The sequence below is a fragment of the Hyperolius riggenbachi genome, chromosome 11, assembly GCF_040937935.1.
Source record: "Hyperolius riggenbachi isolate aHypRig1 chromosome 11, aHypRig1.pri, whole genome shotgun sequence".
Lineage (NCBI taxonomy): Eukaryota > Metazoa > Chordata > Amphibia > Anura > Hyperoliidae > Hyperolius > Hyperolius riggenbachi.
The window spans coordinates 143,354,513-143,374,738 of NC_090656.1; the positions used below are offsets into that span (position 1 = coordinate 143,354,513).

The 20,226-nt window shown below is 41.9% G+C and overlaps 1 protein-coding gene across 1 annotated transcript in view; it reads right to left on the reverse strand.

Annotated features, from left to right (window-relative positions):
* The window catches only part of PLCB3 (phospholipase C beta 3), a 201,313-nt gene that overhangs the window by 56,881 nt on the left and 124,206 nt on the right, over window positions 1-20,226 (reverse strand). Inside the window, exon 20 of the mRNA XM_068261207.1 lies at window positions 15,855-15,987. Within this exon, the coding sequence (XP_068117308.1) occupies window positions 15,855-15,987 (133 nt within the window). The remainder of the gene's footprint in view (window positions 1-15,854; window positions 15,988-20,226) is intronic.

Consider the following 20,226-nt stretch of genomic DNA (forward strand, 5'->3'; position numbering starts at 1 on the left):
TGGTATTGCTTAAAGCGGACCCTAACCAAACATTTTTTTAATTAAAAATATTTAGTTGCACCACTCTGACACATACAAATAAAAATAAACACTCCTTCAATCCTATGAGCATTTCAGTGCATGCTTTCCACCCTTCTCTTTTCATAGCTAGGGTTATGCTGGGGGCAGCCATTAGCAATTCCTCCATTGCCGGACACCATCTACTCCAGTTTGCCGGAAAAATCCCGGCGATTTGAAAGGAAGGGGAGGGGTTCCTTCAATAAATGTAAAATATTTTATATTTGTCATCATGCAGATGAAAAAAGGCTGCTATTTATTAGTATAAGTTAGAAAATAGATTTTATTTCTTAAATCTTGTATTTTTAATTTGGGTCCACTTTAAGGGGGAATAAATATGGCAGCCTCCATATACCTCTCCCTACAGTTGTCCTTTAACCACTTCCACTGTAATTAACCCCTTTCTAAAAAGATGTTAAAAACTTCTTCCGATCATGTCCCCTGATGTATTTATGCAGGTTAATCAGGTCACCTCTTTCAAAGCTAAATTAGCTGAGTTTGTCCAAACTTTCTTGGTAATTGAGACCTTCCATCCTTCTGATTAAATTAGTCGCTTTGTACCCAGAGCCGCCATCAGGGGGGGGACAAACATCACTACAGTGATGGGCCCCAAGCTCCCAGGGGGCCCAGGCCGCCCCTCTGACATGCGGCACCTGTTGTATGTGTCCCCGGGTCCCGCTCTGGTCTCTCTCCCTGCATCTCTGCTCGTAGTTAGAGAAGGCTACAAGAAAATGGCTGCCGATGTCCACAAATGCAGACATCGGTAGCCATTTTCCTGTTGCTTTGCTCTAACTACACTGGACTGGAGCACCGCAGCTACAACACCAACGTTTATCTATGCCCCGACCTGACCTCCTGTCAGTAGCAGCAGCCAGCTTCAGGGCGATGCTACAATGTGAGTGCAGCGTGCTGGGCACTCAAGTCTCTCCCCTCCGCCCCCTGAAGCTGGCCAGCCAATAGACAGGAGGGAAAAGCTCTGCTCCACGCCTCTCCTCCTTTCTTCAGCCACAGCCGCAGTGTTTACTGTGTGTGGCCATGCCCCTAACCCCGCCCACTGCCAGTCAAGCCTGTCAGGCTGGACCATGCTTCTGACTTTAGAAGCTGGCCAGTTTGTGACCCCCAGCATCCCCCCTGACGGACAGCAGAGCAGGAGAAGAGAGAGTCAGCTCCATCCAGAGGGACAGGATAGAATTCCAGGAGCACAGCAGGCATGGCTGTCATGTGAGCGAGCTGTGTGAGAAGTCCCCCTCTGATGACAGGAGAAGGTATTGCTATAAAGTGCCTGTGTGACTGCCCTGCTAGTCTCTGCTCCCATATGCCCCATCTCCCTTTCTCCCTCCCTCCTCTTGTATTTCTCCTCCCCATGCTTCAGCATGTTCCCCTGTCTGTCTCTCGCATTCACTCTAGCTGTCCTCCATTTCCCAACATCTCTCCTTCCTATCTACCTATATTCTTCCCTCCTCTCTTCTGTGACACTCTCCCACTTTCCTGATCTGTCTGTTATCTTCTACTGTCCCTCCAATCTACCTGCCTTCTCTCTGCTAGGTTTTTCTCACTTATCTCTGTCTCATTATTCTTATGTATTTATATAGCGTTGACTGTTTCCGCAGTGCTGTATAGTAATTGTCTTGTTACTTAACTGTCCGTCAGAGGGGCTCACAATCTAGCCCCTACCATAGTCATATGTTTGTGTATGGATCATGTAGTGTATCATAGTCTAGGGACAATTTGGGGGAAACCTGTTAACTTATCTGTATGTTTTTGGAATGTGTGAGAAAACTGAGTGCCCGGAAGAAACCCACACAGACACAAGGAGAACACTCCATGCAGATAGTGCCCTGGCTGTGATTTGAACTGGGGACCCAGCAAAGTAAGGCAAGAGTGCTATTGCCTTATAGCCCTAAGATTATATTGCATTCTTATTATTTAGTATTTATATATTTTGCAGCGCTGCACAGACTATATTTTCATCTCACTTAACTGTCCCTCAGAGAAGCTCACAATCTAATCTGACCATTGTCACAGTCTAATGGCCTACCATGTTATTATAATTATGTATTATAGCTCATCTCCTGCGGCACTTTACAGAGTACATGGTGATGTCACTGACTGTCCTCAGAGAAGCTCACAATCTAATCCCACCATAGTCATAGTCTAATGTCCTACCATATTATTATTATGTATTTATATAGCACTGACATCTTCTGCAGCACTTTACAGAGTACATAGTCCTGTCACTGGCTGTTTTTGACCATTCCAGATACCAGAGCGCTGGGTGCCACAGGTCTTCTCCGCCTTCAGTGCCGCTCACTGAACTTCCTGATCACTGGAAGTACAGTGAGCAGCATTGAAGGCGGAGAAGACCTGTGGCACACAGCACTCTGGTATCAGGAACATGGAAGTCAGGTGAGTCATTCCCCGCCCACTGCCACTGGTAACCTATATTGGGCAGCTATACTACCAATACTTTGTCAACTATACTAGGGGCAACTAGCCTACCTATACTGGGGCAACTATACTAACTACCTATACTGAGTGCAACTTTACTAGCTAACTATACAGGGGCAACTATACTAAGGTACCTATACAGGGGGCAACAATATTGGCTAGCTATACTGGGGTTAACTATACCTGGATACCCTCTACAGGGGGAACCTATACCTTGCTACCTACCTATACTGAGGGTGAAAATTTGGGGTGTTGTGCGATCATCCCTCATCCTAAATCGGGAGGGGGGGGGGGGGGGGGAGGGTCAGCGTGGGGCCCAGGTCTGATGATGTGTGAGGGGCCCCAAAATTTCTGATGGCGGCCCCCTTTGTACCTGTTCTAGAATGTCAATGTCCTTTCTATAGTGTGGTACCCAAAACTGAATCCCACACTCCTGATGTGGCCTCACAAGTGATTTATAGAGAGGGAGTAGTATACTAGCATGTCGAGATTTTATTTGCAGTTTTGTGTGCGACGGGATGAGTGTCCATACACCACAAGCAGACCGACAATTGGAAGATAACTCATTTATTCCATCTCCTGTAGCTAGAAACCATGGCTCTTCATAGCAAAATTTTGGTTGGGCCCCCATCCCCCAAAAATTAATAGGCTCTCTCCCACACACACCAGTTTTAGGTGCCCCCAGAATTAGGATTTGCCCCAGTACTGGTAACCAAAGGTACCCCCAGAATTAGCCCCAAGTATGGGTAGTCAGAGGGGATTACAGTAGTAGATAGCGCGCGCCCCCCCCCCCCCCCCCCCCGTGTAGGCAGCCAGCAGGGCCCACAGTATTAGGTAGCCCTCTTTTTGGGTAGTCAGAGGGACTTCCAGTAATAGATAGCCCCTTAGTATAGGTAGCGCGTGGGGCTCCCGGTATAAGATATCTCCCAGTATAGATATCGCTCTCCTTTGCTCCACTCACATTACTCTGCACCTTAGACAGTCCACCGAGGTCCCCATTATTGCCACTGGACTCTGCACCTTTTAGCTACGGGCCTCATAGCAGCCGCTACAGAAGCTATGGTGATCCCTACGCCACTGCGCAGTTGTAAAACACCATTGATGAGTATACAGCAGATCTGCTCACACCACCAGAACAATTCTCCTTCAACACAGCTAAATTTCCCCTAATTATATTCCTCACAAAGAAGTTTCCAAAGAAGCCTATATTTCCCTGGTATTGTCACAGGCTATTGTGCTAGGTTTACAGAAGATTCCAGCAAAACCTAGCTAGTCCTGGTCTTATCTGTGGCCATTTTGAGAATATGTAAACAAGGCTATAAACAAATCTGCATGCATCACCTACAGCTATCTGAAGCAGCATCAATACAAGATCTCAATAACAATAGTGGACATCCAAACAGAACATCAAAACAAACATGATACATTACAGAAACATTAAACTGTACAAGACATCATATATAATAATATCCCTGTTGCTGCATTCTCCTGTGTCCCTGTGTTAGCGTAAGTGCCTGGCACGCATGGGCGGCATGCAGCCAGCAGTCGAGATGGGCGCGAGTGCAGGTTGCGGGCGTACATGGATGGATGCGTGCAAGCACACCAACCCATTATCAAGCAGGCTTCGTGGCTAGTAGCATGATAATATTACCAGAACATTTGCCACATTATGCATTATTCATCCTAGAATTTTACTTGCTTTAGCTGCTGCTGCTTGGCATTGTATACATTTAACATAGTTATCAACTAGAATTCCAAAGTCTGATGTTCCCAGCTGTATACCATTTTACATGTTGCTCTACTGTTGACACATCCATGGTACATTAATTTACATTCATCAACATTAAATTTCACAGGCAGCAAGGTGTTATAGTGGATAGCACTATCCCCTTGCAGCGCTGAGACCCTGGGTTGAATGTGTATGCGTGTGTTTTCTTCGGGTACTCTGGTTTCCTCCCACATACCAAAAACATACAGATAAGTTAATTGACCCTAGACTGCGATGGACATATGATTATAGTAGGAATTAGATTATGAGCTCCGTTGAAAGACAGTGACAAAATCATATGCGGTATACTCTGTAAAACACTGTGGAACATGTTGGCGCTATAAAAATACTAAATACAGTAGAGTAAAAAACAGCAATCTCAACCAACCAGCATAAATCCCCAGCAGTACTCACAGTGGTGAAGGTCAACTTCTTAAGTTGGCCACACACACCATACAATTTTTTATATTTTGATTTGATCAATCCGATCCAATTTTTCAATTGATCAGAAGTTTTGATCAGAATCTTTGAGGCTACACTCACGTATTTTCGAGACAGCCGCAATTTCGGGATAAAAGATCGTAAACTCAGAAAAAATTGGTTGGTTAGAAAAATCAAGAGAAAAAAAAGTGAATAGATAAAGTTTATTGAACTAGAGGAATGAATGGTCAAATCACAGCACCATCTGTTGTAAATTATTTCAATTACAGCTTTATTTCAAGATATTTCAACCATATAAAGCAATTTAGTTTAAAAAAAAAAAAAAACTTTAAGTGTTAATATGGAAATAGGCTAAAACACCATAATACCCACACCGGGGCTGTAACAGTGAATTACAACAAAACACAAAAAAGGTAAACAAAGTACATACATACAAAAACTAAAATCTCAATAAATCACTTGTCAGAATTCTAGCGGTTTTATTTATGCAGGAAAAGCTGTCATGTGTATGTTTTAAGTTTTAATGTTCTATGCAAAATTTTATTGTAAACTGTAAAGTTAGAGGACTTTTTTAAAATATTGCTCTGTGACATCACAGCATATTCCAGACAGTGGAACTCATAATTATATTATTTTGGTTACAGAAGCCAAAACATATTTGTCTGTTACAAGAATCTTTCAAATGTCAAGGTTACACAGCGCAGTATGTGGAAGACAGGAAACAAGTTTTAAAAGTCACATTACTGCAGCAGACATATATATACACACACATTTGCTCAGTTATTAGACATAAATATGAATCTAAATATTAATAATCAATACAGTCCTTCTAAATAAAGAAATGTTATTGTTAAACCCCATAATTACAAATAATAGAATTTAATACTTTGAAATACAGTTTAAAGCTGTATTCTACCTGTGATAGATGAGACAGCAAAACATTCTCGTAAGATTGTTTTGATTCTGGAGGATTGTTGACGTGTTCTTGTTATAAGGCTGTCTCAGCTAGCTGAACACTGATAGTTGATAACACATGATGTTTTGGGAACAGGCCTCAACAAAATATAAAACAAAAAGAAGGGGTTTTCCCAATTAGTTAAAGATGTTAAAATGGTGACATCTGGCGGTTAAAAATATTATATTTATATCTTCTTAAGAAAGGCAAATATATAGAACATGATTTTATATTATTACATTTTAATATGCAATTAATCTTATATGATTGTTTTAGGAAGAATTATATAATAAGCTTTATATTTAAATAAGTATATTAGAAGTGCTGTATGTTTCAATAAGCTTTAAATTGCTGAAGACTCTCACAGGTCTGGTTACAGTGTCAACCTGACCAATCTTATTTCTTGGAAAGAACAGACACATTCCAAACTAATTAGTAGAAGGACACATTATCAGAAATGTGTCATAAATGACATTGTTTACTGTTTGGAAGTTCAATGTCTGGGGCAAAAAAGTCAACCAGCAGACAAGATGGCTGGTGACCTCCATTTTTAATTAACTGCGTCAGAAATGACCTAATCAAAATTTATAAACAATAATATTATGATAAAGCATTGACGCACGGAAGCTTTAGCCAATCAGAACCTGGGATTCAGGGAAATTCCAGATTAGGCAGCCACATTGCATCCAATCACTATAAAAGTAGGAGCTGAAAGCTCAGTTTGCAGAAGCTCAACAATCTCCTGAGAATACACATGAGGCAGAAGCTACCTTCCCACAAGTGGTTCTAGATGCTGAAGAGATGACAGAGAAGGGGTAATATGCTTAATATTCTGGTGATTTACTTTATTAATTTTTCAGCATTATGTTCTGTTAAGATGTTAGCAAGAAGTTTTAGAAGCTATTTTTTAATGCTATTTCTTTAAGAAGATTACTACAAGTTTTACACAGCTACTAGATACACAGCTATTGATACATACGAGACTACTTTTGATCTTATTCTACATAACACAACTGTTATATTCTTTTTTTGAATGTGCTTAGAAGATTGATGATCGTTTGGCTATAAAGCCATGATGAGATGGAATACTGTTAGAAGGAAACACTAATTGGAACTTTTCATATTTTGTATATATGCTGTATGATAAGCAAATACAATTTTTTACATAAAATCATATACTGAGTGCTCTGATTCATTTCAAAGTATACCGTCAATCTATAATTACTGTTATAGAGGGTTCAGACCCCGCTATGCTGGATTTATATGATAGCAATGCTTTAAGGGCTGGTCCTTTACTGAGTTAGCAATCATGAAAAAGGCAAGAACCGCACAGGTTTTTGACAGATAGCAAACGTATACAGACTTGGGTACAGGCCAAGAGTTTCATACCGAGTGGTCTCAAAACATGTGGAGATGGAGGGTCAATCCTATGTTCTCTAGCCAAGTAGTTCTCTAGCCAAGTAACCCATGGGGACCATGTATTTTGGAAGCCCTGCATATTGTCGGTGATCTTGGCAGTTATGTGTGCAACCAACATTATCTCAGACACTAGTGCAAAGACCTCATCTACTGGAAGGGCTGAGGTAAGCAAGTTCCTAGCTAAAACTCTATTGGCAGTTGAAGCAATATGTTGAATTAGTCTATGGGCTGGGGAGCCAAATTAAGAGGGTTTGTCACCCAGGAGAAAAATATTTGGGCTAAAGGGAATGTAACACCCCCCCCCCCCCCCCAAGATGCTTTTAAGTGTCTTCCAAATGGATCTACTCTATCAATATCTCTGAGCCTTAGGACACCAAGTGTGCCCACAGAACTGCAACCTCAAAAGCATAGAGATCTAGATAAGTCTAGCTTGTGTAGTCTATCAGGAGTATAGTAAGCACGATGCAGCAATTGTATAGCGCATTCTAGAGTGGAATAATACATGCTTTATTTAGTAAGGGTTTCACAACAATATGCCCACCGCTTAAGCGAAATAACTCTTCCAGTATCCACTTCCCATTTAAGAAGGAAGGGGAACTTATCAGATAGCTTAGGATCATTCAGAACACCATAAAGTAATGAAATGAGACCCTTTTCCAAGGGGTTATTTTTACACAAAACTTCATAGGAAGGATAAGTTAAAGTTTGCCCAGCAATCGCTAGGGATTTAAAGAAAACCTGAACTGAAAATGAAAAGTCAAAATAAACATACACACGTCATGCTTACCTCCTGTGTAGTCTGCTCATCAATCTCTTTATCCTCTCCTGCTTCCTGTTTGTCCACTGTGATCGATGAAATTATCTGTCCTCCATTTTGAAAATGGACGTTACCCCATAACAGCTTTCTGATCAGCACACTGTTAAACTGTAACATCGCCCACTTGAGCCATAGGAAAACATGGACATTACCTGGTACATCAGTTGTCCACTCAGCTATAACTGACAGCAACTGATATATAACTGACAGCAACTGATATATTTCAGTTCTGACAAAATGTTGTCAGAACTGGAAGGGATCATTGTCAGAAGAAAATGGTGAGCTTCTGAGAGGAACTGATGGCAAGGTAACTATTTAATGTTCATTTGAAGTTACCGCATGTGTTTATTTTAAATAATTTTACTCAGTACAGGTTCCCTTTAAGGAAATGGAATATTTGGTTAATTCTACACATCTCTCGGAGCGGTGGGTGAAATGATGTTGCAAAATCTGTAGACATAAATTGGCGGAGCCTAACACATTTGCCAACTGTGGTACGCTTGTGAGTTGACCACCATTGAAAAGCTTCTGGATTGTGACCAGGCTCAAACTCTGGATTCTGGAAGAGCTCTGTCATCAGAGACAGGGGACTGCAAAGAGTATGTGTAATGCAAGGCTTTCTAGACACTCAAGGATGGGACTGATGTAGGGGAATGGTACTTGATATTAGCTGGGATATTAATGTGCCTGGCCCACATTATCCCCTTGAGTTGGTGCGGGGACAAGAGATCAGATTCAAGCTTCACCCACAGAGGGGTGTGATGGGTAGTGTTGGCTAAGGTGAGTTGTGCAATCTGAGAGGCTTTATAATAGTTGACTAAGGAGGTCAGGTAGCTGGCAGTTTCAATTAGGCATGTGGGATAGAGTACAGGGCATTTATGGCTCCGAGGAATTTATTGAAAAAACATATCTAGTTAGGGTAACAGTGAGATAAGGCCATCTGATAAGGTTAAATGCCTTTTCCATATAAAGGGAGAGGATTGCAAGAGGGAGTTTATGTGTCTTAGCGTAATGTTGGATGCCTACTATTTTCCTAATACACCCACTTTGCAAAAGGGAACAAGCCCCACCTGATCGGGGTGTACTAGAGAAGGGAAACCTTTATTTACCAGTTTAGCTAGAATGGGGGTAAGTATCTTGTAGTCTGCATAGAGCAAAGAGATTGGTCTAAAGTTTTTAGTGGAAAGAAGATCCCTATTAGGTTTAGCTATATCCGCAATGCAGGTGCACTATAGAAAGCGTTCTAACCAACTGCATGACGGCCTAGTACAACAGCTGCTGCTGAAGACTCACTGCAGCGAGTTCTTAAAACCGCAGAAGCCATTATTGGCACTGAACTACCCTCACTGGAACTTTTATATAAGACTCGCTGTATTAGAAGGGCCAAAAACATCATCAAGGACAACACTCACCCTGGAAATGCCTTGTTTGAGCTACTTCCATCAGGTAAACGGTTTAGATCAATCCGTATACATCTTGAATAGTGGCCTCAAGAAACTAACAGGAGGATGGAACCGTTCAGAATAGTGTTATTAAATTTATGAGCGGGGACCAAGTGGGGAGCGAACTTTCTATAGTATAATGCGGAGAACCCGTCAAGTCCAGGAGCTTTAGCATTTTTATGGAGTTGAATATTATCAAACATTTCGTCATCTGAAATCAGGGTACTAAGCTCAGTAGATGTTTCATGGGCGAGGGTGGAGGAGATAGGCTTGTTTAAGAATGCTGCCATCCTCTCTTGCATATTGTCTGTGTATAAAGACTCAAATAATTTCTGAAAAGTTTCATAGATAAGATATTTGTTTTTTTAAATATAGGGAGGGAGAGCTCATGTTACTAAGGGTGAGATTGTGTAGTTTATTTTTTCTAAATTAATACGGGCAGCGTTCCTGTCTTTATGAGCTTGGGAGGAGAGCTTTATGAGATGTCCTCATAAAGCTCAGATGTCCTTATGTGCTAACCATACAGAGCTAGGAGACATGTCACCAGTATCATTAACTTGCATATAGTGAGTAAGATGCTCTTTATTAGTTTGACATGTTTGATCATTCATTAATAAGGACTCCACAGTCTACAAAGTGGTTTGGCTGTGGCAAGTTTAATAGTGGTAAATGAGGATAGAACCATAACGATAGCACTTGGCGTGAATAGGCTAAGAAAGGTATAGTGGCTGCATTTGAATAAATAGCATCAATGCGTGAGTACGTGTTGTGTGATACAGAATGGAAAGTTTATCCTCGTCTGGAGCTATTAAACTCATGCCAAGTATCAGCCAAAGGGTGGTGCTGTATGGCTGTAGAGAGAGCTGTCCTTTCCGCTCGAGAAGCAGTGGAGCGGGTTAAGGAAGATATGTCCATGGTGTCATTAGGTAATAGATGGAAGTCTCCTGCCCATTTAAGGGTCTCAAAGGTTAATGGAAGCAACAAGTCAGATTTTAGTAATGGTTGAGGCAACTCTCTCTGGTGGAGCATACATATTAACAATGCAAAGCCTGGTGTCATGTTTAGTGGCTAGAATTATGACACATCTACCCTCTGGGCATATGCCTGAAGAAGTGACAGGAAGGGAGTTGTGAAATAAAGTAACCAACCCTCTATGCTTCTTTGGGGCTGCTGAGTAACATACAGTTTTATATTGAGGGTGGAAATATTTGGGGTAGGAGGAGGTGGAAAAATGAGTCTCTTGAAGAGACAGAATATCAAGGAGTAATTAAGCATACTCTGACATGGCTTCACATCTTTCAGTCAGGGTGTTGAGACCCTTGGTGTTAAGTGATATGATGGTTTGAGGGTTAGCCATTCTCATCAAAGGTACCACACTTATTTTTGAGACTGCTGCAATTTTGGGATAAAAGATTGTAAACTACACAAAAATTGGTTGGTTAGAAAAATCAAGAGAAAAAAGTGAATAAATAAATTTTGGTTTGTACTGAATAGTTACATACATTTTTTTTGGCTGAATACAATTTCACAATCCATCACACACACACACCATACAATTCTTGATAAAATTGGTCGGAATTTTCCAACATGTCCAATCTCAAAAAACGAGAAATTGGATTGTGATTTCTCGATTTAAAAACAAATAAAAGCTTTACATTTTTCAGGACAACTGATCATATTTGTTGAATTTGTGTAAACTTGGATCTTTTAATTGTATGGCAATCGGCCACCTTAAAAGTGGCCATACATCACACAATTTTTTTAAGTATCTTTTCAATTCAAGAATTGCAATCAATGTTTCTGATTGATTGTAACATATCAAAAATCCGACCAATGTACCAAATGTATGTTAAATTTTTCCCCAATTATGAAAAAAATGTTTGAAAACTCTTAAAAAATTGCTTGATCTGTACATCAAGTAATTAATCTGCAAGACACCATTCAATTTTCAGAAAAATCCAACACTCCCAGCTCTTCTTTTATCAAATAAAAACAGGAAGTTTGATCAGTATTCTCGAACAAATTAAAAAAAGCTTTCGATTTTTCAGTACAACTGATCGTATTTATCGAATTGTAAAATTGGATATTTTAATTGTATGGTGTGTGGCCACATTTAGACTGTTTGTGGGATCTGCTGCACTTAAAGATTGGGTTCCACGGATCCCCCAAGGCTAATATACTTTCAAGTATTGTATTTTAACATTTAATACAGAGTCCACAATATGTATATAAAGTGGCCTATAGTACTGTATTAGCAAGGCCTATTTTTAACATTTAGTCTCAAGCAACCAGAAAGCACACCATCAACCGATCCCAATCTGTGCCAGATAACTGAGACTCTACTGTAACAAAAATATGCCTGCCCATATGGCCAAGTCCTCAGGATCCTGTTCTAATATGTCACTATCCTGCTTAGGATTCATAATTCTGCATTATCCTGCTTAGGATTCATAATTCTGCATACCATCGTATTATCTTCGAAGAAGGCTACATTACTCTGTATTCTGTGTATTAAATCAATCTTTTTGCATTTATTTGTAAAATATTTTGGATTTGACCTTATAAAACATTTTGGTTTTGACTTGATAACATTAGCCACTTTGTTTTTCTGCTTCCAGGTTTGCAAGTCTGATTACTTTGGTGCAGTTTTTGTTACATTCCTTATAATTCTTCATTGTAGATGCAACCCCCTTGTGCTTTAGGGTGCTAAAGGCATTCCTTTTACACTTAAAATTTAGAGAAACCGAGAGCCCAATATAGTGTAGTATGTTATGCACAAATAAAGTAAGGATAATCAGTGAGAAAAGTATACTCACAAGCGTGGGTTACCAAATAGGCAACCACTGTATAGGCAGGTGAGGAGATTAGACCTGTCCTCACTCAGGGATAAGAAGTCGCTCTATGTAGATCAGAAAAAGGGGTAGATCACCCCTCCACCAGGGGTGGACATGGTATAGCAGTAGGATAACAGAGGCGCCAGCAGGATAAAAATGGATAAAACCTTTAAAATTTGCTTGGAGGAAGAGGTGGACTTACCTCCATAAAGCAGACACGAACGACTGTCTGAATAGTAGCAATCACATTTATTATCTAGTACCCCAAAAAGTGCAGTGCTACGCGTTTCGCAGGCCAAGCCCGCTTCATCAGGCAAACATGGGGACAAAACAGAATTTCGGCAATAGCAGGTGTAGGGGCGCTAAAATGTGATTGCTACTATTCAGACAGTCGTTCGTGTCTGCTTTATGGAGGTAAGTCCACCTCTTCCTCCAAGCAAATTTTAAAAGTTTTATCCATTTTTATCCTGCTGGCGCCTCTGTTCTCCTACTGCTTCCTTTTACACTTAATCATGTCCAAAACATTATTAGTTATTATTTAGTTATTATTAAGAATCTGTTTGAAAGTTTGCCATTCAATTTCAGAATCTTTTGCTGTAATTTACTATCCCAGTCTACTTGAACTTGCAAGTTACTGAATTTACGGACTTTAAGCCACACCTAGGTTTAGAGAACAAAAAAACCAGGGAGAAAAATACTAAACCCAGTTGCATCCATGGTGCAAGGGCGTCTTGTAGACCTTTTCTCCCAAGCAGTCTCCTGTACACACTGCCACCCCCCCCCCCCCCCCCCCCACACACACACACCAGCTACACTGACTGCAGGTGCAGAGCGCTACACACCCCAAGTCTTCCATCTCCAGGTACGATCAGATATTGCAACAGCGTGTGTGATCTGAGGGTGGGGAGATGTGAGCAGGAACTATGGGCAATAGGGGAAACTTCTCTAGCTCACAGAAACCACAGTGTTTGTGATTGCTTGGTAAAACTGCTGAGGGTCCTGCACAGGTGGCAGCGTGAGCTACCGCAGAGCCACACTGCACAGGGAGGTGAGAGCTAGTAGCAGAGAGCCGGAGCTGCCACTATACTGCTGTGCACGGTGGGCGGTAGATGGGAAATGCCTGATTGCTTCATTAAGGCAAGTGGCTGAGGAGAGACTTGATACTGCACAGAGACTGCGCTGCCAATGGTGCAGCGTTGGGAACTGAAGGACTAAAGTGCAGGGAGACAGGGCTCTTGCTGGAGCCAGATGTCCTGCACAGAATGTGAAAGCTCAGGCTGTGTAAATTGCTCTGGAGCCTCAAGCTCCCCTGTGCAGGGAGGAGAGCGCTAGCAGCAGAGAGCCCGAACTGCCGCTAGGCTTGTGTGCACAGTGGACGGTGGAAAGGAAATGGCTGATTGCTGCAGAGAGGCAAGTGGCTGAGGGAGAGACTCAGTGCTGCACCGAGACTGCGCAGATATGTGAGTAAAGAGTCTATGGTGCAAGGTTTCGGCACTGAAAAAGTGAAATGCTGGGGCATGGGGCTCTCACTGGAAGCCGTGCCCAAAGGTGCTGCACAGGCTGTGGCAGCTTAGACTGCGTTAAATGCTTCACACCCGGTGGTGTCACTTAAAGGGAACCTAAACTGAGAAGGATATGGATTTTTCCTTTTAAAATAATACCAGTTGCCTGACTCTCCTGCTGATCCTGTGTCTCTAATACTTTCAGCCACAGCCACTGAACAAGCATACAGATCAGGTGATCTGACTGAAGTCAGACTGGATTAGCTGCATGCTTGTTTCAGGTGTGTGATTCAGCCACTACTGCAACCGCAGAGATCAGCAAAGTAGTCAGGCAACTGGTATGGTTTAAAATAAAACATCCATATCCCTCTCAGTTAAGGTTCCCTTTAACTGCTGTGCACAGGGGGTGGTGTAGGGGAATCAGCTGTTTTGTACAGGGAGGCAGGTGACTGGATTAGCAACATGTACTGCACCAAGACTGTGACGATTGTGCCACACATTTGGACTATAAGATGCACTGACCCCCCCCCCCCCCCCCCCCGCACTTTTGGGGAGAAAGTGCGTCTTATAGTCCGGAAAATATGGTATATATATTATTTGAAATTACCAAATTAGGCAGAGCATCCCCTCTGGTTTCTTCAGGTTATCATTTGATTCAAGTAACTTTCTTGCAGTGTTGATATACATCTGTCACTTTCACCAGAGAGAGTATCTTCAATATCCCAGTTAATATCTGGATAATTGAAATTACTCATAACTATGACAGCATTTTAGCTCGCACCTTTTTCAACCTGCTGCAGTAATTGCACTTACTTCATGTTTATGTGAGGAGGTTTATAACAGACCACAGTAATCAACTGACTACCCTTACTTTCGGCATGATCATTTACCCATACCGATTCCACACCATCCTCAGCCATGTCTTCCATCATAACTGGAGATCATGAAGTTTTAACAAACATACAGACGCCTAACCCCTTTCTATTTCATTTATCCTTTCTAAAAGAACTGAGACATCCAAATTTACCATGAATAGCATCCATTCATGTATCTGTTATGCTGTAAACACACGGGTCGACCGGCGGCTCGATTAGCCGCCGGATCGACCCCAGCCGCGTCCGCGCGGATCGATTACCGCTCGCCCCCGCCGGCGCTTCCTTATCAGCGCTCGATTTCCTGCCATTGTCCGCAGGCGGGAATCGAGCGGGCAGGGGTCGAGCGGCATGATCGGGCCAGCTGAATATTAACAGCTGGCCGGATCAGCTGGGCGATACACGGTACAGAAACGTACCGTGTATCCCCAGCATTACACCTCTCATCAGCAATTCTAGTTCTTCAATCTTATTTCAAACGCTTCAAGAATTGGTTAGCATAAATGTTATGCCATCACTACCACACTTTACTTTTTTGTAGCACATACAGAAGCGGTAGAAGGTTTAATTACCTCCTTATGGTTAGTCACCTCCGTACTCTGTGTTCTCCCTGATCACTTCTTCAGCAACTATAATGTCTATAATACCAGGGTCTGGGTACAAATGGGACTGAAGAACCTGACAAAGAAATTGGCACAATTGGAAAGCAGCATCCTCTCCCCAAGTTGCCCAGTTCCCTATGAACTCAACCCCTTCCTTCCTACACCAACTTTGCAGCCACTCTTGGTACTCTCTGAGCTTCTGCTGCCTTTCTGGTGATGCATTTGGAGTATTTCAGAAGATACTACCTTGGAGATTCTTGCCTTGAGTTTATGTCCTGAAATCATTTTTTAAGACCTTTCACTAACTTTGTCATTGGTACCGCTTAAAACATTCTTCCCGATTCCCATCCAAACAAGTTTTTTCCACCCTGCATTAAGGGATTTGCATCAGTCACTGCATTGTCTCAATTGTTATTGTCCATTTCAAAAGCACCATTTTCTTTTGACAGAGATGGGGTGCTGTTCAGTGACCATAACGAAATATAGGAGTTTTTTCTTACTTAAGATAGTCTAGAGTTGTGCACAAACATTAATATTTTCTTTAGGGAAAACAATCAAATGTGATATTTCACCATAAAAAAATGTAAAAATAAAAAAACCTGTAAAATAACTACTGTACAAAAATAAAATGTCTTATTGTATGCTTTGTGAGTGAACACTGTTCTCAAGCCACAATTGTTGAGGAAGTGCCCATTACCTGCTGCAGGTGGATGTGTTTGATTTTGCGTTCTTGGTCATGCTGAGATTCTCTCATTTCAAGCAGGCGCCTCTGCTGCTCTACTTGCAGCTCCAACAACTTCTTTTGATGCTCATCCTGGTCTCGGAGAAAACTAAACCAAAAAAAAAAAAAAAAAGTAAAATGCACACTACTGACCCAATTAACTAAGGTTTTGCAAACAAATTCTCTCTACAGACAGAGGAGTACAGCTAAAGTTATACAAAAGCTAATTCACAAACCTTTTTTAGCAACACTGACACAGATGAGACTTGCAATCTACTGCCATTTTCTTTCTACAGTCACCTGCATATCACTTCAGTTTCATTAGTGGCAGCTCTAGCATTAGATTTTATTTGGGGGGGCACAAAGGTGGAACAATGGCTAGCCGGAGGGGACCACTGCGACTCATGACAAGAGTCATGAGTTGCAGTATGGGTAGCAGATATGGTCCTCTTTATAGCCACTTCAGGTTCCGGGGGTTTTGGCATATCAGCTGTGTCACTATTGATTCAGCAATAACTTTTTATTACCTATGCCATCAAAGTGATACATACACTGTTTTGTTTCAGGACAAACTAATCTTTCTTTCGGTAATATTTTTTTCCAAGTATTTTTTAATTTCACAGGCACTTTAATAAAAGAAAAGTAGGCATAAAGCAAAATTTACACATGTTTTCATGCCCCCCCCCCTTCCTAATTTTTACATGACAAGTGCCACGATTGTAAGACACTTCAAAATACAATACTTGGCTCCTCCTGGTTAAAACAATACCATACATGCCATACTTCATCACTAGTTGGGCATATACTTTACCTTTATTGCTAGCCTGTGCATCTCTAGTGATTGCATGCAATCTCTAATAATGCTAGGTACACACCATACAATTTCCTGTTAGATTCTTCTGTTAGATTTACCTACAACATAGAAAAAAGCTATCTGGCAGGTAAATCTAAGAGTAAATCTAACAGAAAATTGTATGGTGTGTACCTAGCATTATTATATTAAGGCACGCAGTTTGGGGTCCTCAGTACTTTATAGATGCATTGCTAGGCAAAAACATTTCAATGCATCTACACAGCATTAGGTCCCGAGCTGTCGTCCTAGTGACTGCATCGGATTGCTATGGGAGGCAGCCGTTATAGGTGTCCATGAATCTTGAACGCCAAGTAAAGGTGACAACTTTTTTTTCACCTAACTTTATGTGAATGATTACTGATAGCAATCATTCACTATTAGAAGAGTGCCATGAACTGCCTGACCTCTCTGAGGAAGATTGGTTAGAGGCTCTCCAGGCTGTGCCCCGCTCTCGGTTAATGGTACTCAAAAATGCTCCCAACTTCAGATAATTCACGGGACTCATTTTACTCCCAAGCAATTGTACAGGGTGGTCTGCTTGACTCTCCATACTGCCCCAGTTACAAGGGGGATCATGGTGATCTGTTGCACATGCTGTGGAATTGCCCCAGGCTGCATAGATATTGGTGGGTGGTTCTAGATTTAATTGATAAGGTATATCAAAAAAAGGTTCCCATAACTGCTTTGGTATGTGTTTTGGGTGCATATGACGATGGTAGTATATTGGAGCATGTGAAGGTAGCGGTTATGCGTTTGCTTTTTATAGCCTCTACTCAAGAAACCATCCTTAGACCCAGATGCTCTAAACAGCTACAGACCTGTCTCAAACCTCCCCTTTCTGGGAAAAGTTATTGAAAAGGCTGTCTACCTCCACCTTGAAGCCAGGCTCTCCAGAAACAACATCCTTGACCCTCTTCAATCTGGTTTCAGGAAATATCACAGTTGTGAAACAGCCCTCACCCAGATTTGCAATGATCTGCTCATTGCAAGAGACAAGGGTCAATGTTCCATCCTGATTTTGCTCGACCTCTCAGCGGCTTTTGACACAGTCGATCATGAAATCTTACTCAACAGGCTACAAGAGTACTGTGGCATAGATGGCATTGTTCTCCGGTGGTTCAACTCCTTCCTGGCTGGCAGAACACAAAGGGTAGCCTTAGAGCCCTTCCTCTCCAACCCTGTACCACTAAAATACGGTGTACCTCAGGGCGCAATATTATCCCCTTTACTCTTCACCATATACATGCTGCCACTTGGAGAAATCATACAAAAACATGGCCTGACATATCATTGCTATGCTGATGACACCCAGCTATATTTGTCATTCAAACCGGATGTCACAGACCCTACGCCACAAATAAACGCATGTTTAGCTGAGCTTCAGGAGTGGATGAATAATAATTGGCTAAAACTTAATGCTGACAAAACTGAGGTTCTTGTTATCGAGGGCCAGGGCTCAACAGCAAAGCAGCTCTAGTCTCAACCAACACCGCTAAGGATAGGGAGCTCAGACCTGAACAACTCAGACTGTGTGCGCAGCCTGGGAGTACTGATTGATGGGAAATTAAGCTTCAGGAATCAAATCTCAGCTGTTGTGAAACATTCCTTCTTTCACCTAAGGAATATTGCAAGGATTAAACACCTAATTCCTTCAGAGGATCTTCCAACCCTAGTTCATGCCTTCGTCACATCAAGGTTAGACTACTGGAACGTCCTCTACACAGGCCTGCATAAGAAAGACTTACGCCGCCTGCAATTAGTACAGAATGCCGCCGCAAGGCTGTTAACGAGCCAACCCCGCCATTGCCACATAACACCAACCCTGAGCTCACTCCACTGGCTACCGATAAAATGGAGAATTCTGTTTAAGATTGGCTTACTGACATTCAAATCCTTGCACAATCTGGGCCCTGGATACCTGAAGGACTTGTTGCAACTACATCACACCCCCCACAATCTTAGATCAAAAGGACGTAACACCTTGGTCACCCCCAGAGTCCACCTCAAAACCTTTGGAGACAGAGCCTTTTGTCATGCTGCCCCTACACTTTGGAACTCCCTGCCACACCCAATCAGGAAAGCCCCATCCCTGGAAGCATTTAAGTCTAAACTGAAAACCTACCTTTTCAGTCTGGCATTCATGAACATCTGACTATCTCCTCTGTAACACAACAAAGCCTGAAACCCTGTATTAATCTGAGACACAGCTATGCGCTTTGAGTCCTATGGGAGAAAAGCGCTTTACAAATGTTATTGTATTATTGTATTGTATAGAAAGCGATTCCTTCAGTTCTGGAAAAACTCTGTGCCTCTGAGCCCGGTCCTATGGATTAAACAGATCAATGATGCATTGAAATTAGAAAAAGTAATCGATCTATGTGCACAGAAATGCACCTGCTAAATTTGAAAAAATGAGGGGAAATGGGTTATCAGCTCATGACTACATTGATCCAGATCTGATTAGTGATCAAATTCTTTCAGGGATTGGGGTTTCATGGAGGCACACTGTAGATCCTGAATGATATCATAAGATGGAGTTTTATGTTATGTTTATGTTATATAGTTAAAATAACAGGCAGGATCTGATTAGTGATCAAATTCTTTCAGTTACATAGTTATTTTGGTTGAAAAAAGACATACGTCCATCGAGTCCAACCAGTACAAAGTACAACACCAGCCTGCTCCCTCACATATCCCTGTTGATCCAGAGGAAGGCGAAAAAATCCTTATCAGGGATTGGGGTTTCATGGAGGCACACTGTAGATCCTGAATGATATAAGATGGAGTTTTATGTTATTTACTAGATCTAAGGCCTGTTAAAATAACAGGCATTAGGCCTCTGCTCAAAAAATCTCCCTACCCAGCCTCCCATCACCACCACCGCAGGTCATCGTGGATGGCCGCGACGCATAGCTGCATGGACATAGGAGGACGCAGGGAAACGTGGGGTTTTATTGTATAGGATGTGTCACTCTGTGCTGTTTTTATGATCGCTGTGAACTGTTGTAATGTTTTTCATTCAAATAGCTTTTTTTATTCAATAAACAGTGATTCGTTGATCACGTGCACGAGTGACAGGGACACATGTACACATGTGGTGTGCGAACAGCAGCATTCTGCACTGGACATCCAGGAACACAGAGAGGCACAGATCTGGCCGTACGAGGTATGTCCAAATACAGGGGGAGGTTAAGTAGCAGATGTGCCAGGTTTATCAAGTAGCCCCCCAGTATAGGTAGCAAATGTGCACCCACACTACCAGTATAGGTACCCAGAAGTGCCTCTAGTATTAGTTTGCCCATCAGTATAGGTAGCTGATGTGTCCCCAGTATTAAGTACCCCCCCAGGATAGGTAGCAGATGTACTGATCAGTATTAAGTAGATCCACGTGCAGTATAGGTAGCCAGACATGCCTCCAGTATTAGGTAGCCCCTTCCACCGAGTATATGTAGCCAGATGTAACCCAAGTATTAGGCAGCCATTAAAAAAAACAAA